General features: G+C 47.0%; 3 protein-coding genes across 3 annotated transcripts in view; all 3 read right to left on the bottom strand.

Moving 5' to 3' along the window:
* HOXA6 (homeobox A6) overlaps positions 1 to 309 on the bottom strand; it is a 2,793-nt gene extending 2,484 nt beyond the window's left edge. Inside the window, exon 1 of the mRNA XM_075140857.1 lies at positions 117 to 309. Within this exon, the coding sequence (XP_074996958.1) occupies positions 117 to 309 (193 nt within the window). The remainder of the gene's footprint in view (positions 1 to 116) is intronic.
* Positions 310 to 1,400: 1,091 nt separating this feature from the next.
* Positions 1,401 to 5,866, bottom strand: HOXA7 (homeobox A7). Its single transcript, XM_075143505.1, has 2 exons — positions 4,277 to 5,866; positions 1,401 to 3,203 (listed from the first exon to the last, which is right to left on the bottom strand). The coding sequence occupies exons 1-2, from the start codon at positions 4,650 to 4,652 to the stop codon at positions 2,920 to 2,922; spliced, it is 660 nt and encodes a 219-aa protein (XP_074999606.1). The 5' UTR covers positions 4,653 to 5,866; the 3' UTR covers positions 1,401 to 2,919.
* A 4,709-nt stretch (positions 5,867 to 10,575) lies between these two features.
* On the bottom strand, positions 10,576 to 13,493 carry HOXA9 (homeobox A9). Its single transcript, XM_075143504.1, has 2 exons — positions 12,944 to 13,493; positions 10,576 to 11,821 (listed from the first exon to the last, which is right to left on the bottom strand). Exons 1-2 carry the CDS (start codon positions 13,491 to 13,493, stop codon positions 11,583 to 11,585), a joined length of 789 nt encoding a protein of 262 aa, XP_074999605.1. The 3' UTR covers positions 10,576 to 11,582.
* Between the last annotated feature and the right edge of the window lie 3,449 nt (positions 13,494 to 16,942).

Below are 16,942 nucleotides of genomic sequence, written 5' to 3'. Positions count from 1 at the left end.
AGCCACCTCTATTTTTGGCCGGTAACATTTCCATTTGGTTTAATTGCACATGTCTAATATTTAAACGTATTAAACCATGTTTCCCTGCTTACGGTAGTGTCATATACATTTCTCACCTTTTAGGTTCTGGCTCACAGGAGCCCCTGCGACTTTGACAGCTGTCGCTTTGGCTGCACAGGAGACGAATCGCCCTCCTTTTGGTGCCAGAAGAAGCAGGAAATTAGCCAGGTTGCAAGTTGAAAATCTGCCACGCCAGTGCTTTGAATCCAATATGCCACACCTTCCAGCGGGGGAACTGGAAATTGCCATCCCGGATCTGTGTTCTAGGCGGCTGCTTATGCCGAACCTCCGCACACTTTGTTCACTATTGCCTTACAAAGAACAAATGAAATGGGGATTGAAAGCCAGAGAGATCCGAAGCAGGACAGAGCTCAGCAAAAGAATGCGGCTCTATTCTCGCAAGGGAAATTATAAAAAAGTTCATGTTCACGGTTACCATCCACATGACCGACAACGACCAATGGAAAAACCGAACAACTCATAAAGTTGTATTGCAAAGTTGTAAATTTTCATAAACAACAACGGATTTATGGCCTTTTCCTCATCACTAAGAAGAGGCAGGTCTTAGAGAGGCGCCATCTTACCACAGAGGCAGCCCTGGAGTTTTTTTAAAAGACCTGGAGTTTGTACTAATTTTATTAAAATTACAATTAGTACGTTGACCAGGAACGGAGTGTAGTAGAAAAAGGGGAACTTCTGCGTAAATGATGGTCTGGTTTTACCTGCGTTTACCCGGACGAATAAAGGGACTTTTCGGGCGAGCTTTTTTTTTTGTTGTTTTTTTTTTTTTAATTTTTAAAAAAGATTGAAAATATTAGATCTCCTTGACGTTACGTGGTACCTGGCAAAAATGATACATTTTCTAAAGCGGGGCGATTTTTCCCCTTTTTAATGCCACCCTGATGCCCCCCGCCCCCCGAAAGCCGCACGCACAAGCCACACACGTACCCGACCAGATCATTTACACTTGGAAGTTTCGCATCGCACTTTCCGTTCATTACAAATATTATTTCACTGCATGCGATTTCGGCTTGATCGCCGGCCGCCTGGACTGGGGTTATGACTGCAAGAGGACACGGGAACACGGTGGAAGGAAGCCCTCCCATAAAGAAGGCTTTCCGCTTTATTAATCAACTGCGCTAGGGGAAAAAAAAAAAAATCACGAAGTCGAGATAGAGAAATTGACTGATTCGTATCAATTCATCACCTTGGATTTTTTTTTCCCCCTCCTGATTACGGAAAAAAAAAAAAAGATTTATATGGTCTAATTTCTTTCATTTGTCTGTGTAAATTATTTTTTGATGCTTCCTTCGAACTCTTTCCCTAATAAAGAAACACAATTCATTGTCAACAAGCATATTTATTTTCTGTGTAACATAAAACACATTTATCGTGGGAGATACTTGAACACGGTATCACTTCCAAAGAGAGTTCACAGACAATTTTTTTTCCACTTCCAATACTTACACGGCATATCCAAATGTTCACAACGAACACATCGAAACACATTGTAACATACAATTTTTGAATAAACTTTAGCCAAACCTTCAAGACGGATTTATACAGAGTTCTTAACAATACATCATGCTACAAAGTTTCCAAATTAATTACATACTTCCCAATTTATGACATGATCTTACAAATGAGCTCCAAGACGAATATAAATGACAAAAAAAAAAAAAAATCGTTCAAATATACAGTATCTGCTATTGTAGGAAAATTCACGGTATTACATATTAACACGTTCGGATAATCAGGACAAACAGGAATTTTTTTTAAAGGTGGTTACATGGTCATTTAAATTCACTTTTCAAATAACACTTTCCGCTATATTAAGTAAGATCAACCTAGAATAAGAAAACGGCCTTTAGCAGAGGCAGCCGAAGGTAGAAGCCAACGGGAGATATTAAACCGCTTTGTACAATATTGGCGTGTGTTTGCTTCCTCGCTCGGAATAGTAAAGAATCGAGAACAAAGATATATTGCAGCATATGGTTTTCATTTATAATTGCTTTGGAATAAATATATTATTTTAAATTTAAATATATTCAGCCTTTTCGGTACCAAATTCTATACCAAAGCTATTGATGCGTGCTTTTTCGAACGACTACACTTACGTTTCTAAAAGCATTTCGCGATTCACATTAGTAATGTTATCTTCTTTGACTACTAAAATACAGTATACTTTCGAAGATAGGTAGGCGGAGCAAGATATATAGGTAGTCTGGAAAATAGGTAGTACAAATCATTGCTGTAGATTGTAGTGGTTTGTGGAACATCTTTTTTTTCCCCTTACTTGCTGTTTAACCTTTTGTTAGTGTAGCTATTAGTTATGATACTTTTCTAACAATAATTAAAAAAAAAACAAAAAAGAAAAAAAAAAGAGAAGTGCAGAGCTACTTATTCAAAATTAGGTAGTTTTTCTTAATGTGAGCCTAATGCACTTTTCCCCTTACACATGATTGGGACTATTGAGTCAGGTAGTTACTGCGGAAGGTCACGGTTTACTATCTGTGCAAGCAGCAGTTCTCCCACTGAAATGTCCCCTGGACAAACCCACCCAGGTTTGGGTGAACGAAAAAACAAATGATTGTAGGATGCTCTTAGGAGATATTACCGACAGGTTCGGCACAGGGCAGGTTTGGGGAGTACGGGAGGGTGGAGAGAAGGCTGGAAAACCACCCCAAGAAACGTTGACATGTTTGTAAACGCTCGCTTGCAAGATGATTATTAAAGGGAACTGATTTTTTTTTAAATAAAAACAGTGAGTCTCTCTTTTTTTTTTTCCTTTAAAGGGAGCTTTTCCAACTGTTATGTGCATACATTATACTAAGAGATTGCTTCCTCGAGTGGGACTCCTTAGTCCTCCTCCTCTTCGTCTTCTTCCACTTTCTCGACAGAGGCTGCTGCTGACGTTGGCTCGTTGGGAGCCGGGGTGCTGGAGCTCTCTTCCTTGTGCTCCTTCTTCCACTTCATCCTCCGGTTTTGGAACCAGATTTTGATCTGCCTCTCCGTCAGGCAGAGGGCATGGGCGATCTCTATCCTCCGCCGCCGAGTCAGATAACGATTGAAGTGGAATTCCTTCTCCAGCTCCAGGGTCTGGTAGCGGGTGTAGGTCTGGCGCCCTCGCTTCCTATCTGGACCTGAAAGCAGGCACACACGGCCAGGAGTTAGGCAAGAAGAGAGGGGGAAAGTTTTCTCTTTTTAGCATTATTATTATTATTATTATTATTATTATTATTATTATTATTATTATTATTATTATTATTATACAAACAAAAAGCGGCCGAGCGAGAGTGAATGATCCCTTTCTCTCATTTCCACCCGCCCCCCCGCTTTGCCCTAACAAAGACATTTCAGCCACACGACCTGCCCTGCTCAGGCAGGGCAAAAATTAAGTTGCTAGAGACCTAGAAAAAGTGGAGAGAAAGCATTCAGGAGAGGAGGTGGGGGAGGAAATTGCTTTTGGGAGGAGGAACTTTCCCCCAGGCGATGTATTTCCCTAAAACCTTCCAGACTTTCGCGTTTCACAAGGGGAAATAAAGAGCTGGAAGGCTGGGCTGTATTTATTTTATTTTAATGTCGGGGGCTCCCTCCACCCCCCCACCCCATCCCACCCCGCCTGGATCGTAAACAATACATCGCATTTAGCTCCAGAAGAGAGCTCTCCTTTTTCACACACTCTCGCCCCCAGCTCTCCCCCCCCCCCCCCCCCCGCCCCGTTTTCCTGTTTAGTACGTTTCTATAGATCCTTATCTCCGTGGAAAGGGCAGGGGGGACGAGAGTGGCACGTCTCGGCAACGTGGGCTGGCAAAGTCCTCAGCAGCCCGTCCCCCGCTCCTGAACGCCCCTCTCCCCTCCGCCTTCTCCAGCGAGCGGGATTTTTTTGCCCAACTTCGGCAGAGGGCAGGGGAGACTCTTACCCGCGGGGGCTGTGGGAGCCCGCAGCCAACTCTCCACGTTTCTATAGCAAACAGCGCAAATCAACTCAATGCTAAAATTCCATAGCAAATGGAGTTAAATAAATTTACGAGGCTAGAACCCATTAATTGGGCAATAAAAAGTTTTATGATACTCATTTACATACAATGCCACGGGCTTTCTACGCAATGGCGCCTCGGCTATAATTAAAACCATAAAGGCTGTGCTGACAGTAATTCTGGCGACACGCTTTGCCTGGCTGCCACGGCTCCGAGCCCTCTCCGCTTGCCCCTACCTGAAGACCTCATCCAGGGGTATATCCGGAAATTAGGCTCAGCCTGGTTGTGCAGGTTGCTTTCCTCCGCTTTCTCACAGCTGGGTTTGGTTAGCTCATTGCAGAGGACGGGAATGTTCTGATCAAAAGAGGAACAATGCAGGTTGTAGGCATCAGAGCCCAGGCTGTATCCGGAAGAGAACGGGCTTTGATATATGGTACTGTTCACATTGTACAAGCCGGGCATGGAGGAGGCGAAGGCACCCGCGCCTGGTCCATAGCCGCTTCTCTGGGAGTTGCTTGCAAAGGAACAAGAAGTAGGCTCTGCATTTTGGAAAAGAGAAGCCCCCGCCGTATATTTGCTAAAAAGCGCATTCACATAATACGAAGAGCTCATAATTTTGACCTGTGATTTGTTGTCCGGCAGGCTTCAGTGTCGGTTTTACGAGGTAGCGTGATATATGATAACATTACACCCCCAGATTTACACCAAACCCCATTTTCTTTTGGACTGAGCTGCCTCGAGCACGTGACCGGTCATATGACGCCGCCCGCCAATCCCCGCCCGCCTCACAGGTGGTGCCGGCCGCGGCCCGCCGGTGCCCGGCCATGGACGGGCCGGGGACGCCGCCGCCGCCGCGCCCGGCAGCGCCCTCCAGCCGCCGCCGCCCCCCCTTCCCCCCGACGGCGCCGCTGCGCGGGGGTGAGGGGGCGCTCGGCCCCCGGGGCACCGCACACCCCATGTGGTCCTTCAGACGGACCGGGGGGGAGTTGCAAAAATAAAATAAAATAAAATATAAACTTTAAAGGAGACTGCTGGTCACCTGCGCGTTGTTTTTTTCACGCGAGGAAAATAAGCGGGGGGGGTAATGCCGCAGCAGGGTTTATGGGGGTACCCCCTGGCCGCCGGGCCCCGCTGCGCCCGGCCCCCGCCGCACCGCCGGCCCCGGGGGGCTGCCCGAGCCTTGAAAATCAAGGCGCCCCCCTGGAGTAAGCCCCGCCGGTTTGCCCCCTAGGAAAAAAACACCGTCATCCTCCCGGAAAAAAAAAAAAAAAAAGAAAACAAAAAGAGGGGAAAAAAAATACAAGGACTCAACTTTCTGAACGCCTTAAAAAGAAAAAAAAAAAAAAAAAAAACCAACCACCACAAAATAAAACACACCCCCCCCAGAGTTGAAGGAATCATCTACAAACGGCTTCAAATCTCAGCCGCCTGTTCAATGCCCCTTTTACCTTTCCGTCCTACATACCTTACAGTCCTAAGCGTGCGGCGGTAGCGGTACGCTCAGATGACGGGGAGCGTTGCTGCTTTTCTAAACACTGGGCTCCCCAACAATGCGAATGGCTCTCCATTGAGGATGCTGCACCGTGCCCTTCCTTTAAACGGATCGTAAAATGAGTTTCCTTCCCTCAGACAGGGAGTCCTGGTAAAGACAGCTTTTACTGCCTGCCTGTATTGCACATCATAAACTGGAAGGAGCACAATGGAATTGCCCCGGAAATTCTCCTTTCAATTATAGTTTGGTGCTCTGTGTACAAAGACTTTCTCACCAGTTAAAATTGTTCTTGGCGATATTTCGCACGGACCCTAAACTTAACGTTTTGTAAACGTGGGACACCCTCTCCCCCCGCACACACCTCCAACACATACACACGCACGCACCCTTTGGGACTCTTTATGCGCGGTTATTGCAGCCCCATGAATATAGGCTACTGACAGAAGCAAGTAAATTCTCTAAAGCCAAACCCCTGAGATATTGGTGCTTCAGAGCATGCAAATGTGGCGGCTGTATGTAGATATTTGCCAAGTGTTAAGTACGTGAAAACGCAGTTATTATTCGCAGGCGTAAGGGAGAAGCTGGCGAAAGAGCCCCCTTCAGTTATTTCTTCCAATTCGCCAATATTAGACAATATCCCTGCGGTCGCAATCGCGATGTGGGAACACGCCGGCAGAAGAGGCTGCTGGAAAGGAATAAAGGCCCAAGAAGTTAAACGAATGCGAAGCAAACAAGACGATGACTAAGAAGATCAAAGAGGCTGAAGTAGACGACATTAGACCAATAAATTGCTCCTCTGGTGACAACATACCAAGATGCAAGAAGAAAGAAACAGCAAATATAACCAATGTCTAGACTTAAATATGAATAGCGTAGGACCGAATAGATTAGCTGTGTGGTTGTATTTCGAGCTCTCTGATTCTGCACAATTTGCACGTTTACGTATTTTTCTTTGCGTGTGTGTGTTTACCGCCGCCACCTTTTTTTTTAATATATTTTGCTTTCAGCTTTTTTCCCTGCCAAACCTTAAGTTTTCTCAAAAAGTCTTCATTGAATAAATCATAAAAGGACCCCCAGACATGGGTCCCCGCCACCTTATTTACTTCCCCCACCCTCTGCGTGTTAGGCATAACGTTGCCCCTGAAACAGCCTCTGAAATCTCTCGTTTTGTCGCACACAAAACCAGGCTGGATCCCCGCGCCTGAAAACGCACTTTTCATTTGAATGTATTTTTTCCAGTGGAGGAAACGGCGAACGAGCGCAGATTGCAAGGTTTCAGTCACCGCAATATTCTCTCACGCTTTAAAAATAATCCTCTAGGAGGGATTATTGTATTTATTTTTTTCTTGTGAGCTCTGGACTACCTCTCTTTGCCTTCTGAGCTTTTCCGGGAAGTAAAAGGTAGTGATAAAACGGTGGTCATAAGTTATAAGCGACCTGGGAGCACTACATGATTATGGCTTGTCTATTAAGCAGTATCTTGATGTGGTTCATACTAGAGAGATTTTGTTGTTTTGGAAGCTGTTCTCGCCGTAATTTATCCACGATTATAATGGAGCCTACTGTGCCAAGTTATTACTTAGTATGACGACGCATAAACACTTTTTAATTTCAATATAATTTTACTGCCCAAGGAAAAAAATAATTAATCATAATAAGTTTAGCAATGCCATTGGAGACAAACATTTGCTAGGAAGGCTCTTGTTAGAAAGCAGGGAGTGGTTGTTACTCTTTATCCCTAGAAAGAATTAAATCTTTGAAACAGGGCGGAGAAAAAATAGCTCAGTGCTCACATTCCTTCCCGATGCTGAATTTCGATATAAAGAGATCGGCTTTGATTTAAGGAAACGTAAATAAAACGCAGAGAAAGTAGTTCTGTTACGGAGTACTATGCAGCGATTTGTTTACTTGTCTGGCTTAAACTTGAAAAATACAACGTTCATACTTCAGCCCACATTTTATGCTTCCTTTCCTCCTGCCTTTATTTTCCTTCCAATTACTTTTCCCCCTTCTCTTTTGGCAACTGCCATCTGAAAATACTCTACAGTTCCCCACTAAGCCTCATTCTGAAGACGCGACAGCCAAAAAAAGCAAAACGGTAAAAAATACGAAAACGACTCGAAGAAATCAAAATAGAAGGCGAGAAGTTAGGAATGACTTTGAGAGACACGTCAAGTTTGCAGAGCATCAGCCTGTTCGCATCTGTATCGTATAATTGCAACGGGTCCCACAGAGCTGGAATTGCTGAGGACACAAGCAGGGCTTTTTATTTGTATCAAAGACAGCTGCTGGGGAATTTTACTCGCCGGTAAATAATTTTCAAACGATAGGTTTGCGGCGCTGCCGTTTCCCCGCACGGCTGTGTCTCCAGCTACGCGGGGCGGAGAAGGGCATTGGAAAATCCGTCGCTTCGGCCCCCGCTCCGAAGGCAAAGCTCTTCGAGGGCTCTTCTCCCGGGCTGATCCGGGGAGAGCCTCTTCCATTTTGCCCGAACCCTTCAATTTCCCCTTTCCTCAAATATTTCATTTCTCACCAGTCCTTTGGGAGATCAGGACACCCTGTTTGCAGGCTCAGGGCTTCGCCAGAGAAGGGCAAAGATTTGGGGCAAGGGAAAGAGGAGCTGGCAATTGAGTGCCAGGGCTCCATCCGTCTCTATTAGCTAATAGGAAATGCCTCGATGTTTGGAGAATAATAAATGCGGGATATGTCCATGGTGCAGAGCAAGCGTTACTTTTGCCATGAGAGCACCGAGCGTGGCCAGGCGGCAAATGCCACCCCAACCGCGCCCGGTGGCAGCGGCGCATCCCTCACCGTACTCCCGGGATAAGGGGGAAAAAAAAAAACTCAAACCTATTGGCCTTTGTTAAAACCGAACCAGCGGTTCCCACCCCAGTTATGCTCCCACAAAGTCGACATTTTAGGAGCTTTCGGGGAGGCGGCCGAGCGCTTGATGGCGGGCGGCCGGGCGGGCGCTCTTTCGCGGGCTCACAGCGCCACCTGCCGGCGCCCGGCCGCCACCGCCGCCGCCACCGCCCGCCGCCCGCCGCCCCGCCGCCCCGGCCCCGCGGAGCCAGCGCCTCTGCCCGCCAGCGCACGGGAAGATAAATGTCCACCTCCCAGCCTGGATTTAAGTAGGGGAAGGCCAATAAAAGGTTGTTATTTCCGCTCGCCCGCTTTATCTAAAACAGCCAGACAAAACAAATGAAAAGGCTTTTGTAGAAAATCTTAATTGTGGCTGGACAGTTGTAAACTCATTAAGAGCCGAATTCCAGACAGTTTGCAGACCCGTCATTTATTACACACTCTTAATGCTGATTCTTTGAAGTTGCCTCTGTCTGCAACAACAGAGGGCGTCCCAGCATCCCCAAATACTGGCTCAGGGATCAATTAGGGGCTTTTTGTGTGCGTGCACACCAGAACGAGCTCCCTTTTGCTAATTAGAACTCATCAAATCCTACCCCGGATTTCTTTCTTTCTTTTTTTTTTTTTTTTAAGGTGAAGCCGAAAGCATTTTTTTTTCTCCCGCACTTCTGCACATCTGTAAAGTTCTTGCCGGCTCCCTAAGTTTTGTCTTCAGCCCTGCAGCGTTTTACACCCCATAAACGGTTACAGCAGTCATTTTCTTTTATTGCACTGTATGGCTCTGAATTTTCCTAACAACAACTTCTGCTAAGACCATAACTGTGTTCCGTCTTATTTTGCTTTAAATACATATGTATATGTAAGTGTACCTCGGTAAAACAAGAAGGCTTTTATTGTTATTCGACATGTTTGCAAACAAGGGTCGGTGTGGCGCAGAAGTGTGCTGCGGCTCATATTATGGAGGATATCTACTCTGAGCAGTAAGATGTCGGCCCAAAACAAGGGTAAATTTCAGCAAGCTCACAGACTTCGCTATTTTCTTTTGTTGGTGAGCTTGGTTTGGCTTGGGGCGACGGGGGAGGGGTGGGTGCAATGGGGGTGTTTGTGGAAATCCTCCATTCCAAATAAACCTTCTTTCTGTTTTTTAAAATAAATCCTATTTTGTCTTCTCTGCTGTAGCCTGCTGCCAGCCCAGCTCTTTCCTTCGGCTAAATCAGCGAGTAAAATTGACACCATAAATTCTACCATAATTGTCAGTAAAATTTTATCTGTATCTATATCTATACATGCATACATACATAATCTGAGGCTCTAGTAAAATGCAAGGGGTTGTGTTTATTTGCCACGGGACATTTAAAAGGGAGACAAAAAATCTCAAACGTGAAGGCAAGGGAAGGGAAAAAAAGGGTGACGTTTGAAATAACATATTTTGCATGGGCAATTATCTCTAGAAGGGAATTAAAAATGAACGCGCTGGTAAGGCGAGCCTTCTCACAAAGCTTGTTGAAGCACACTTAGTGCTGGACATTTTCTGGTACGGGCTAATTAACCATCTCAGCTTAAATGTCGCTGTCTGAGCTGATTTACATTATCGTCCGCACTAAAGAACGTCGGACATTTTGGTTTGGTCCTAAATCCCTCCGCCCCGCCAGGCGAATTTATTAAAACCGCGTTAAATCGGGACTGTGCCCCCGCTGCCATCCGAAGGGGCTCCCTCCTCGCGCTGCTAAGCGCCAGCTTACCAAATTATATCCGGGAGGGGGGAGCAATGCCTCCTCTCAGCGAAGCAGTGGCATTTAGGACCTGAATCGGCCCATTTAGGACGAAAATAAGCCCAACTTTTCATCACCTGGGGTATGCGTTTATAGAACCGTGGGTTTGCCTTGGCTCAGACACAACACTGCTACTCGCTTCGCCCCCGCAGCTGCCCTAGCCCTGCCACATCTGCTGGTGACATTCGGTGTGCCGTGGAAGAACCTCTCCTTAATAATCTTACAACATCACAAAATATAAAAGAATCAATATATTTTATTTGGCAAAAAGTTAAATATCATTTCAACACAACGATTTGGTCAGTAGGCCATGAGGTAACTATTTCAAAATAGACAGTGTACGTTCTGCATCAACATAACTTCCCAGATTTATTTTTGTAAATCGATACAAATTTACAATAACCAAATGTAGGTTTTTATAGTGTATAATTTATTATCAATAAAATTAACCTTCATTACAATAACCATCAAATCATTCGATTAAAATTAAAACGTAAACCATAGGTAGTTACCCTTTTCACATATACGTATAGCTCCGAAATCTGATAACTGCTCACTGGTGCAAAAACAATATTTAAGCTAGTCTGTTTATTTACTTTTTTTAATATATAGATTATATATACAACCAACAAAGACAGTACTATATATATATCAACTGTGCATACTAAAATGACTTGCTTCAATATTTTGAGAACCGTAATTCCCAGACATCCCGGACGAACTTTTTTCCTACTTTTTTTTTTTTTTTTTTTTTGCGTTTGGGATATATATAATATATATTTTACAATCAAAGGTTAACTGTCTAATTATACAGAAAAGACTTAATACACTACAGAGCTATACTCTATGCAATTTTTATAATAAACAACCTGAGTTCAAATTGAATTCTAGCTTACACCATTACATCCGGTACAGCACCCAAGCACATAAATTGAGTCACAAACATAATTACCACAATAAAACACAGTGTTCAAGTATTAGAGCAGAGATCTCTCTGCTGCGCAAAGAGCGAATAAAATTAACTACGTAGGCTAAACTATACAGTCCGTAAATAGTTGTGCATTATGAAAAGGTAGTTTTTTCTTTATTCTTTTTTTTTTCTTTTTTCTTTCCATAAGTGAAGAAACAGGTAGATTTATACAAGCCAGCTAAACAGCCTTTTCGTGCTAATGCCCCCTTTTTCTTTCCTATTAGAAAATTAAGTCTTACTGTACCTCTCCTGGCAAACTGGCCTCTGTGACAATCAAGGTACAATCATAATCAGAATTTGCCATGGGAAAAAAATGAGGCCTGGACCCAGACGCATGGCATGGCAGGGCTCGAGGGGAGGATTTTTTTGTTTTGTTTTTAACTTTTTTCTTTTTTCTTTTCTTTTTTTTTACTTTATGTATTTTCAATTTAACCTGCATGTTGCCATCATTCGTCCTTCGCTCGATCTTTGTTGATTTTCTTCATTTTCATCCTTCTGTTCTGAAACCAGATTTTCACTTGTCTCTCAGTTAAATTGAGGAGTCTGGCCACCTCGTATCTACGGTCCCTAGTGAGATACATATTGAACAGAAACTCCTTCTCCAGTTCCAGCGTCTGATGCTTGGTGTAAGGGCATCGCTTTTTCCTGGTGGACCTTGCGTGGAGCCAGTTTGCAGCTGGATTATCTACAACGAAAACAACAGGAGAAGTTCAGGCTCGGGGAGGGTGGGGTGGGGGGAGGGAGGGGGCTGGGGAGGGAGATCCACGCAGGACCAGCGGCGTAGGTGTCCCGATACTGGGGTTTAGGACGTGGCTCTCATTTCCCCAGTCACAGAGGATGGTGAGGCACAATGGACTCCAAAATACAGACACATGGAGAGGTCACACGCAACGACACGCAGCAAAGCCCCGCCGCCCCCGCCTCCCCTCGCCTTTTTTATTGTTTGTAGGATGCAATTTTAAAATACTCTTTCTCCTCCTCTCTCTTTCTCTCTGCTAGCACCCTCCCTCCTTCCTGGCGTCCCGACGCACACACCCCCCTCAAACTGCCAGCCCGGGGAGTGACCAGCCACACCAACATGTCATCGAAATTGTTTCACTTTTTGATTTCGACCTTCTCCCGTGTCATCACTGGCAAGACCCAGGGAGCTGGCAAGTCAGTCTACAGCTGGCATAATTAAAACCTCGCTCGCTTAGGACCCTTATTCGCACGGCGTGAATCGCGATAGCAATCCCGAGGCGCTCTGCCATCAGTCCCGCCGCCCTGGGAGCATCCAGCCCGGGGTTTTCCACCGAGGAGACGAAGGGGGGAGGGGGGACACCAAGTCAACGGCGAGGTTTCTGCTCTCAGCTCCGCAATAGCCGCCCCGGCCTGCGAGCCGTCACAAAAAAAGATCAGATTCACATCCAGTGCTTTCTAGGCACCCTCTCCCCGGCGTTTGCCCACTCCTGGGAGCGCGGCGGGGCAGGAGGATGCGAGCACGTCCTGCGGAGTTTGCTGGGGTGGCTGGGGTGGGGGTTTTTGCCTTTCTGTTGTTGTTTGTTTTTTTTTTTTTTTTTGTTTAAGTTGCAGTTGTAGGGTGGGTTTTTGTTTTCCTTTCAGCCTAGAAAGCCCGAGCCATCCTAGATCCCGTTCGAGCCTGCGAAAGGCAGCGCTGGCTTTTGCAGATCGCAGACCCCGGCGAGCTGGAGCAGCGGCGGCGGCAGCAGCAGCCGGTGCTCGGCCGCGTAATTAGCCCCAGCGCCTCGACATCTCCCCGCGGCCGGCGCAGCGCCCTGAAGTCCATTACCCTCGCAGTGCCACTTACTTGGATCGATCTGCGGTTTCTCTCCGTTTGCCTCACTTTCTCCATTGCTTTCAGAGAATGCGCCTTCGTGGCTTTGCTTATCCCTATCAACTGGAGGAGAACCACAAGCATAATCAGAGAGAGACAAAGTGTGAGTGTCAAACGTGGTACAGTCAGCCCTTCTGGCCGCCAGCGGTTCAGGTTTAATGCCGTAATGCCTGCTGGTAGGTAACCCGGGGAAAGACAAGGAGCCCGGCACAGGCTCAAGCCACGAACGCATGTACCTGCCGTCGGGCGGTGCCACCGGCGCCTGGTGGTGCGCGTAGGGGTGGTAGACGGCGGGGACGCCGCTGGCGCCGGCGGGGTGCGCGGGGCTCCAGGGGGGGCCGAAGACGGGCGCCTTGGGCTGGAAGCTGCAGGGGGCCAGCTCGGGGTGCTCGGCCAGCGCCGCCGGCCGCGGCGGCGGCGGACCCAGCGGGGCGGGGGCGTAGCGGGGCGCCGCCAGCTCGTCCCCCTCCGGCACCAGGAAGGAGTCCACGTAGTAATTGCTGAGGGTCCCGGGAGCCGACATGGCGGGCGCGGGCGGCGGACCCGCCGCGGTTCGGGGCTGCGGGTTTCACGTAACAACTTGGTGCTGGCGGAGAAGTAGAGTCAGTAATAAGTTGAGGGCAGCCCGGGCGCCCATTGGCTGCCCCGGTCACGTGGCGGGGGAGCAGAACAATAAAGTATAAATCAGTCCGCGGGCTATTAATGGGTCAGTGTTTTCCAGCCATAATTTTTATAGCGAGGCCATATGTTTTTATGCAAAGGGATATTGGAGTTATACGGCGGGGTTTGTTTTAATTGCGGCCAACTGAGATTAAAAGATCAGATTCCGTATTACAGCCCCCCCTTCCCTCTTTCTCTCTCCCTCTCTCTCCTCTTTTTTTTTTTTTTTCGTTTAAGCGGACTATTTTATATCATAATTAATCATCCCATCACTGGGTCGTGTTCCCCGCGAAAAAAAAAAAACAACCCACCCTTGTGATCGGAGACCTTCACATAAAATTATACAATAATTGAAGCAATAAAAAAAGCAAAATAGCAGTTGCGGTATACTGTATTTAAATATATATTTATTATATTTCATAAGGAGTTATTGTTTCGGGAGCCACGGGGTTGTTATTAAGTCAGTAACTACGAGCGCGCTCATTTGCATCGCTGTGTTTCACAGCAGTAAAAATTTACGAGTGCTTGGAAAGGTTAAATTATACTATTGTGTTTAGTTTGGGAACTCACTGTAAATAATACCGTTCCGTTCGGCTCAGAGCTGGCAGCGGAAAGTCAAATTCAACGTATCCCCTTTCCGAAACCCCGCCGCCGAGCCGGCCCTCCCCGCCCGGCCGGAGGAGGACCGGGGCAGGCGCTGGCTCGGTATTTAGGCTGGCCCGCACCAAACTGCACTTCACCACCCCACCCCGCCGGGCAGAGCGCGGCAGTGACCGAAAACACCCTCCTCGTCCTCCCCGCCGCTCCGCCGCGCCTGCCCGCCCCTGCCCTTGGACGGGGCCGCGGCGGCCGGGGACCCCCTCGCCAGGCCGGGGAGACGAGCCGGGGCTGGGCGGCGCGGCGGCGGCCGGAGCGCAGCGGAACCGCCGTCCTGGCCGGGAGGGAAGGAGCGCGGGCAGAGCCGGGCAGCGGTATTTATCACGACAATTAATTCTTAGCTATGCAGGGAAGCAGCGGGGGGAAAGGGGAGAAAAAGCCCCGTGTCCCCGCTGCCGAAAGGCACCCTGCTTCTCAGGGCGGCTATCAAAGGGGGGCTCGCAGTCGGCCGTCCCGCATTCTGGTGAATCAAATTTATGTGCAAATATAGTTATTTGTTTGCTGGCACCTCCTTTGACTGCAGGACACACGCTAGCGGCATCGGAAACCGAGCGGAGGGTTACAGTCCTCCGCAGAAGGAGGGGAGGGTGCGCGGGGGGAAAAGTAAGAGGCGGCCAGATCCAAGTCCAGTGTTAGGAATTAAAGTCGTGGCTGAGCGCTTCGCCAATATGCCTGGGCCTCCCCGATTTTTCTCCGGAGGACACTCACGCTATTTGTACCCGTGGCTGGCGAAGGAGCGCGGTCAACGGGATGCAGAGGGCACAAAAAATCTCCGCGAGAGGCTCAATTTACTCGAAATACCTTTTATTGAAAATAGAGCCCAGCAAATGGTAGGGACGGCTGAGTAATAATTAAAATCACGTGTAAATATTGTGCATGCGAAAGTGTGGTTCTAATTAGTTTTACATCGCTATGTGGGCTGTCTTTCTCCCTCTCCCTCTCTCTCTCCCCCTCTCTCCTTCTCTCTTTCTTTTTCTTTTCATGTCTTCCCAACAGTTTAATCCGAAATCTTACAGAGATCCTATTTTAACAACGCTCTCTCCCCCCGTTCGGGATTACAAGGCCCATAATGAAACTATTATCCCCCATTAGAGTTCGAAAATTACGGAACAGTTGCAAGATCTCCACAAACAAGGAGCCCGTTATTTTCTAACAATTTAAAAAATGCAAATAAAGTTCTCCTCTGCTATTTTTTGTGGCCATTGTATAGACACGCCGTAATAGAAAAAAATAATTGTATTTCTTTCCTGGAAAGACGGAACTCGACGTCATTTGTATTTATTATTAAGAGTCAGCTGTGGTGAAATGTGATTGTAGAACTTCCTTTTTCCATTCAGAAAAAATAATCTTAGCTGCAGGAGTCCTGGATGTTTATATTCGAATTTGGGTTCTCAACTTGCAGCGGGTTTCATTTTTTTGGTTCTTCACCAAAAATAATAGCAAATGAGTAACAATAACAATAACGTTTAAAAGAACGTGCCTGCATTTTTATTTCCCTGTAAAATTCTGCAGTTGTTCACTGCCGGCATCCAAGCGGCAGGAGAGGGTACACAGAAAGCAAGAGATAAAATATAGCAAATAATTACAGACATTTTTCACGCGGTCACGTTGCTGATAATAACGCTGGAGCATCCGCCTCTTTTCGTCCTTTTAGACCCATTTTTCCCCAAAGTACATTTTGCATACGAGCCATGAAGGCTATTGGGGGCAGCGTGGGCTTCGTAAAATTTGCGTTGCAAATTACTTAAGGTTTTGGTGGTTTACACCCTTTTGGAGGCAAAAGACCCCAAACAGGGCAGAAATAGACGTTCACATCAAATTGCGATATAGAATCAGAATTCCCAGGGATGAAGCACCGCTGGAGCGATCGTGCCTGAATAAAAATACTCCTTGCTCTCCATCCCGGCATAATCAAATTAGCAGAGCTCCCATTCCGCTAGCTCTTACCCCCGGCTGCAACAGGAAGGACCCCATCGGTTTTTAAGCCAGGGGCATATGCAAGCGCTGCTTCATTAGCCACGCACCGCGGAGGCGTGGAGTGTACGCGGGCGCGGGGCAGGAATCCGCGGGCGTTGGCGATCTCGCCTGAACGGGAAGTTCAGGATCGCCTTTTCCCAGGGTTTCCTGCCCCTGCAAATCACGGAATCGCCGGTGCTACGAATGCACGGAGGTGTTTTGGCATAGCGGAGAGAAAAAATGATTCAGAATTTGGGGGAAGCAGTCCAAAATCACGATGATGCGATTCAAGCGAGAAATAAAGGGCAGAGGCAAAGCTCTGTACAAACGCCATACAGTCACGCACAGACATATACACTGTAAATATACTCCCCGTATGTACACAGACCCAGCAGATAGCCCTTCAGACGCACAGTCTGTGTAGAGGCAGCCACAAGCACTTAAATTTGACTGCAACGTAGAGCTCTGCTCCTGCCCCAGCCAAGGATGTCTCCTTCTGTAAGGAACCGGCTAGGGTGGGTCTAACTAAAATCCGCTATCCGAACTCCTCTGAGTTCCTGCAGCCCGGTCTGGAGTTTCGAAAAAGTTTGTAGTTTTTTTTAATTATTACTATTATTATTCTTATTTTTTAGGCAAAAATAGTCACCGTCACTAAAAAAATAAAGATAAATAAACCCCCAACGAGTGAGTTTTCTGCCC

This window comes from Calonectris borealis, chromosome 2 (genome assembly GCF_964195595.1).
Source record: "Calonectris borealis chromosome 2, bCalBor7.hap1.2, whole genome shotgun sequence".
NCBI classification, from domain to species: Eukaryota; Metazoa; Chordata; class Aves; order Procellariiformes; family Procellariidae; genus Calonectris; species Calonectris borealis.
The sequence above is the reverse complement of the archived record's forward strand: the minus strand, read 5'-3'. Positions and strand labels throughout refer to the sequence as shown.

Coding starts and splice junctions, on each gene's coding strand:
- HOXA7 (XM_075143505.1), bottom strand. CDS start 4,652: ATGAGCTCTTCGTATTATGTGAATGCGCTTTTTAGCAAATATACGGCG. Junction 3,204..4,276: donor CCCCTGGATGAGGTCTTCAG/GTAGGGGCAAGC, acceptor GCCTGCTTTCAG/GTCCAGATAGGAAGCGAGGG.
- HOXA9 (XM_075143504.1), bottom strand. CDS start 13,493: ATGTCGGCTCCCGGGACCCTCAGCAATTACTACGTGGACTCCTTCCTG. Junction 11,822..12,943: donor GAAACCGCAGATCGATCCAA/GTAAGTGGCACT, acceptor TTTTCGTTGTAG/ATAATCCAGCTGCAAACTGG.